At 41.7% G+C, this 6,909-nt stretch overlaps 1 protein-coding gene across 1 annotated transcript; it reads left to right on the forward strand.

Annotated features, from left to right (window-relative positions):
• The first annotated feature begins 1,030 nt into the window (after positions 1–1,030).
• nmur1b (neuromedin U receptor 1b) lies at positions 1,031–4,231 on the forward strand. The gene is made up of 2 exons (XM_024010395.2): positions 1,031–2,504; positions 2,863–4,231. Exons 1-2 carry the CDS (start codon positions 1,628–1,630, stop codon positions 3,270–3,272), a joined length of 1,287 nt encoding a protein of 428 aa, XP_023866163.1. The 5' UTR covers positions 1,031–1,627; the 3' UTR covers positions 3,273–4,231.
• The last annotated feature ends 2,678 nt before the right edge of the window (positions 4,232–6,909 follow it).

The raw sequence follows: 6,909 nt of genomic DNA on the forward strand, positions 1-6,909 counted from the left end.
GGATCTTGAAGAAGAAAGGGTATAACTCTGTGGACGGCGCTTAATTGGAGCCAATTTCCTCCTACAACAGGACAATAACTCAAGGCACAGCTCCAAACTATGCAATAACTATTTAGGGAAGAAGCAGTCAGCTGATATTCTGTCTATAATGGAGTGGCCAGCACAGTCACCGGATCTCAACCCTATTGACCTTTTGTGGGAGCAGCTTGACCGTATGGTACGTAAGAAGTGCCCATCAAGCCAATCCAAYTTGTGGGAGAGGCTTCAGGAAGCATGGGATGAAATCTCTTCAGATTACCTCAACAAATTGACAACTAGAATGCCAAAGGTCTGCAAGGCTGTAATTGCTGCAAATGGAGGATTATTTGACGAAAGCAAGGTTTGAAGGACACAATTATTATTTCAATTAAAATAATTTTTTATAACCTTGTCAACGTCTTGACTACATTTCCTCTTCATTTTGCAACTCATTTCATGTCTGTTTCATGGAAAACAAGGATGTTTCTAAGTGACCCCAAACTTTTGAACGGTAGTGTAAATCCATTTAGTATGATATGTCAAGTTTGATATGGTATGTATTCATTTGTGGATGTCCATCACACATTTTGTATAATATGTTCCGAATTACAATTCCTATGATATTTCTTTCGAATTGTAATTCGTACAATATCTTACGAATGTACAAAAAAGTATGACATGTTACGAGTTCCAATTTGTTGTGGCTAACGTTAGCTAGGTGACTAGGTGGCTAACGCCAACGTTAGCTAGGTGGCTAACATTAGCTAGGCTATGGGGTTAAGGTTAGGAGTTAGGTTAAAGGGTTAGGGAAAGGGTTAGCTAACATGCTAAGTAGTTGCAAAGTAGCTAAAAAGTAGTAAGTAGTTGAAAAGTTGCTAATTAGCTAAAATGATGAGATCCGAATACTCAACCTTAGCGTTACACGCCCACCCATCCCGACCAACCACCATCCTTTCATTTTTGCCTTAAGTAACCTTCAGTCTTATATAACCATGCCAAACCTTACATTTCATACTAATTTGAATGTCCCAGGTTTACATTTACTATGTTTCGTCTAGTTTTTGAGACCAGGCTGCGTCATAACACTTTATAACACCTCATAACCATGTCATAACAGCTGTCATAGCCTGTTGTAAATAACATTGTAACACTGTTTTCACACATAGACGTTTTGTTGAATAAAATGTACATGTTAATGTTGTGCCATACAGTATATTGTGATATTTTATAACCTGGTTATGACACCTACATAAGTGTCAAAACCCACAAAAACCTACCACACAAGGCAAACCATTCMATTACATCAAACTTGTAGTAGGCTATGTTAGATAACATTTCCTGGAATTAGCATTGTAATTGCACACACATTGATATTAGACATACAGTACCTACCCCGATGCTCATTTGCTGATGACTGGGATGAATTCAGAAGCGAGACAAGACACCCTCATTGTGACATATGACTGACATATGAGCATGTCATAATCACCAACTGCCAAATGTTGTTTGTTCAGCCTGCAGCTAAACTGTCACCTACACTGAACCAAGCAAAACATTCCATTCCTATTATTTCCATTCTCCCCCTCAGGTGTTGTGTCCCCATAAACCAATGGCTCAGTATAACTGTTCCTCTCTGGGTCTGCCTGCCACCACTCCTGACCAGCTTGGTTGGAACGTGTCCTGGGCCCTGGGMAACGTCAGTGCTGATGACATGGAGGACACGTGCCTGAATCGGAGTCAGTACCTGGAGAAGTTTCTWGGCTTCCAGCGGTCGCCTGTTTTCCTGCCGGTTTGCATTACCTTCCTCATCATCTTCGCTGTGGGAGTGTTAGGGAACGTGCTCACCTGCGCCGTCATCGTGCACTACAAGGTGATGCGGACGCCAACTAATTACTACCTGTTCAGTCTGGCCGTGTCCGACTTATTAGTCCTACTGCTGGGTATGCCGTTGGAACTCTACGAGATGTGGAGCAACTACCCGTTCCTGTTCGGCGCCGGCGGCTGTTACTTCAAGACCTTCCTGTTTGAAACGGTCTGCTTTGCCTCCATTCTCAATGTAACGGCACTGAGCGTGGAGCGCTACATCGCTGTGTTACACCCGCTGAAAGTCAAGCACGTGGCCACGCACGCCCATGCCAAGCGTGTCATCCTGATGCTGTGGGTCATATCCATGGTGTGCGCCATGCCAAACACCAGCCTCCACGGTGTGGCCGTGTTGAGGCCCCGATTTGGCCGCCAATTCCCAGAGTCGGCCATCTGCATGATGGTCAAGCCCATGTGGATGTACAACCTGATTATTCAAGTGACCACGCTGGTCTTCTTCCTGATGCCTATGCTCACCATCACTGYGCTGTACCTGCGCATCGGCCTGCAGCTCAGGATGGAGAGGGGCATGCAGGGGGTCGGGACCGGGCAGGGTTTTGGTCCTGATCGCCAMTGCAGGCACCAGCAGAGGGCGCGCCACCGACAAGTCACCAAGATGCTTTGTGAGTTCCTCATCCACTTTCTCTATCGTGCCTGAAGGGTAGAGAGGAGATGTCCAGAAAATTACAGATTACAGACCGATCTCTCTATTGAATAGGGATTTAAAATGATTTGCTGAAGTACAACYGTTCCTAAACATGTCTGTTGTTACTTAACCATTGCTCTTGCTCTCAGAAGATAAGATGTTCTGGAAATAGGACAAATTATAGACCGATATTTATTTTGAATTGGGACTTAAAATTCTGTGCTAAAGTACAAACCAAAAGATTAGTTTCTAAATATGTTCATTGTCACTTAAACATTGCTCTTGCTCTCAAAGTCTGCAAATGTCTTGTCTTGTCTGTCCAACTGTCTACGCAGGCGTACTGGTGATTGTTTTTGGCATCTGCTGGGCTCCCTTCCACATTGACCGTCTCATGTGGAGCTTCATTAACTCCTGGACTGGCCACCACCACCTGGTCTTCGAGTACGTMCACRTCGTCTCCGGGGTCTTCTTCTACCTCAGCTCGGCGGTCAACCCCATCCTCTACAACCTCATGTCCACCCGCTTCCGGGAGATGTTCCAGCAGATCACGTGTCGCTCCGGCCTCTGTGGCGGCGACGTGCGCCTGCTGAACGCCCGTAGYACCCAAATTACCCTACGTAGTATCGTCTATGAGAAGCCGCAACATAATGGGACCCCAGAGAGAATCAYCCCAGACAGAGAGGAGCAGAATGTGTACGTAAACCCCAACGGCCAGCATGTATATGGCAATACAAGCCCTGATTAGATAGAGGGTGATGGGGTGGGGGTACCAAAACAATGTATAAACATTAACTAAGATTGGGTACCAAAATTAGAAAATGTGTAGCTGATTGAATGTGTACAGCGAGAGTTTGGACGGAAAGCAACAGAGTTGAAGTTGAAGTTTTGCCMTTGGCTTTGGATTTAAAGTTGAATTCTCACTGGGCGATACCAAAATTAACCAGGATGAGGTACCAAAATGTAACAAGATTATTAAATCAATCACTGATTGAATGTGTAGCAGGTAGGCATTTATTGGGATGACTCTGAAGGCAGCTTTGTAGAGTGGACACTAGTTGGCACAGCCACAAAGTCATAAAATCCGATTTTAAACCTAACCCTAACCACCCTGCTAACCTTATGCCTAACCCTAACATATAGCCAATTTTGACTTTGCAGCTGGCCCATCTAGTGGAAATCGCGCAGCTCTGCCTCCAGAACACGAYATCTCAATAAAGGTCGACCTGCGACTGTGTACAGCCAGAGTGGATAGAGAGAATGTAATAAAGTSTAGTCCTTCGACTTTGAATTTAAAATGGTTTCCCCACACACATACAATTAGTTATATGTGGGTTATTCAAATGTTTATTCTGTRCAGATGAAAGTGTTCTTCAACCGGATATTAATGTTCAGATTGAACACATTATGTATATAAGCTTATGTAATAATCAAACTTTGAAAAAGAAAAGATAMCCMGCTTTGTAAAATAGCTTATTAATAWAATACTGATCTTATTCTGTTCATATGTTTCAGGAGACACGATTAAATTGTAACTGTCTTTTTCCATGCGTTATTGTACTAGGTACACTATCAAAATCCCACTCACTATGAATGTATATCACAGGCAATATTGAAAGTATATGGGAGATAGAAATGTCATGACACAGAAATGGAAAATGTGATGTGCGATGTACGTATGACATCCTTAAAGAAATGGAAAATGTGATGTGCGATGTACGTGACATCCTTAAAGAAATGGAAATGCTGTCATGTTGTCATGTGTGTTTAGTAAGGACTTGATTGTTTATAGATTACTAATTCATGTGTTATGTTGCTTTTAAGTAGCCTACTGTAAAATATGAACATTATTTAGGAAAACACAATGGTTTTACTGACGAGCTGCATGACAAATCTACATGAAAAATCGGTTTCAATTGCAACAGTATAATTTACATTTTATAGGTAAAAGACTTGTGGGGATATTATGAAGCCAATCTAATAGGAACACATTTCTTCAAGACGAATACGACTTCTCTTGAGCTTTCTCTGTGTGCCATTGAGAATATTTCATTTAATATAGGAATAGCTAATTATATTCACAATCTCTCTGGTTGAATGACAGCTCTGAGTGAACAGTACAGCATGAATCTCTCACACTTCCCCATTATTACATTTGACCCTGATCCATCCGGATAATGAGTCTAGTGACGGCTCTGCTGGCTTTCTACTCTCCTAATCAASACTTTTTATTCGCTTTCTAGCTAACGACAACACCGATCGTAGCATCTCAGATTCACAGTCCGTCTGGTTGAATGACCGAGGACACAATATAAATGTCCCAAAGTTYCCAGGATTATTACTTTTTACCCTGACTCCACTGACTGTGCTCTGGGGCAGAATACTTACCACTCAGACGTGTGTGTGGAGCRAACTTCAGAAACCCACACAGTCCCTGGGGAAATACAATAGGAGTCCGGCACAAGTAACGGATAATGATAAAAATGTGCGGCTGGCACAAGTTGAGGTGACCTAGGAATTTAATAACAAATATAACAATGAAGCCAAAACCAATGGCATTGAAACACAGTGCAGGTATTGCTCTGGAAGTATGGTAGTTTTTGTCTGGTGATAGCATGTTCTGTCAGTGGTTCGACAAAGAGAAGTGTAACCTGGTTTAGAAAATGATCACAATCTATTAGTAGTTTATCATAATTATTATAGTCATGTGATGTCCATGGAGATACCATGATTAATTAGATTTATTTGTTTCATAACAATTTTAACCTTTATTTTCCCAGATAAGTTGAAAACAAACTCTCATTGACAATGATGACCTGACATCAAATACAGACAGCAGCAAGAACAAAAACACATCAATGAAGTAAAACAGCAGGACATTCCACAAAAGTAGAGTCTGTGTACTACACATTGTTAAGAGTTCAGGAAATTGGAAATGTAAGTTCCAGAGGCGATATTCTCTCTGTCTCTGTCATCAACTGGTTAAAGTWGCTCATCTTCGGCTGAGATAATGACTGCACACATTGAATGCCAGTTTTACTGATTGACAGGTAGCAACCCCAGAAGGTTTTAAGCTGAAAGTTAAAGCTATGTCCTATCTACGAGACTCATGGGCCAGAGGCAATACCATCACAGTGAGATAGCAATAACCAATCACACAATGAACTGGCTGAAGTTGATCACTGTCGGCTAAATGTGATTGGCTGAACGTCACTGTTATGAATGTACTTACAACTCCAGAAGCTGTAACCTCCTTTATCACCGAAATGCCTGTTTACAAGATTCATAAGTACACTCTCTGGAGAGTCCGAATATCATCTGAGTGTAAATAACACACTTGTGGAGTTCTCAAAAAAACATGTTATGAGAAACGTTTTTTTATAAGTAAGAAGAAAATAATACTTTTATAGGGAGAATATCAGGTATCTCGTTCATATATTTAAGCAGGCTTATTTTAGACATTGCGGAGGGCAAACCTTAGGATTCACCAGGGACAGTTGAATCCCAGGGCACCATCAAGATTCTGCTGTCATTGTACTGTCTATAATCTTACACTCATCAAAACGTCTGTGGTGAGGAAATAATTTTCTCAGTGCCAAAGAGAGAACTTTCTTCAAATCCGATTTATATCTTCAAATAGCTATACATGGAAGGGTTCTAAAATCTTTTAAAATCAACTTGCTTTGTGCCCACAAGACAGAGCCGTCAGCTACCCTTTCACACTACTGAGCTGTGCCCAACTGTATTGTGTGGCCTGGTCAGACATCCAACATAGTTGCTGAAACAATGCTGGAAAAGACAACATGAAAGGAAAACATCCGAGCCAGCACTGTACAGTACAGTTTGGCATTGTAAAAGGATGTGAGAAGGGTATAAGAGAGGGGATGAAGATTTTCTTTGAGCTTCTCCGTTTACATTATTAGTGCCAACAGGGCTATTCTCAGCCCCGGATGGCTGGAAAAATGTATTCATAAAACGTTCTACCAGAACCCTCTGCGCTCTATGAAACAAACAACACCTCAAAGAATTTTAAAGCACACCACCAATTTAAGGCACATGACAATGAAAATACATTATATGTGTGGCTTCTAACCCCTTTGACATCACATCCACTCTGTGTATAAACCCACGCAGCATTACGCTTTAATATAACACCTCAATACATGAAATAAAACAATCTATTCAAGTCAGTAGGTTGCATGCCTCTGAGTTAAGACGTCCATATATGGTCATCCTTCACAATTCTAAGACACACCTCCAAAGGAAGAATCTGGGGTTATTATAACGTATGAGTAGTTTAACGCAGAYATAATACAAGCAAGCGTGTCATGCGGTCGCATAGAAACCAGGCCTGGAATTTCGTGATTTTAGGGGMAAGGCCATTC

This window comes from Salvelinus sp. IW2-2015, linkage group LG19 (assembly GCF_002910315.2).
Source record: "Salvelinus sp. IW2-2015 linkage group LG19, ASM291031v2, whole genome shotgun sequence".
NCBI lineage: Eukaryota > Metazoa > Chordata > Actinopteri > Salmoniformes > Salmonidae > Salvelinus > Salvelinus sp. IW2-2015.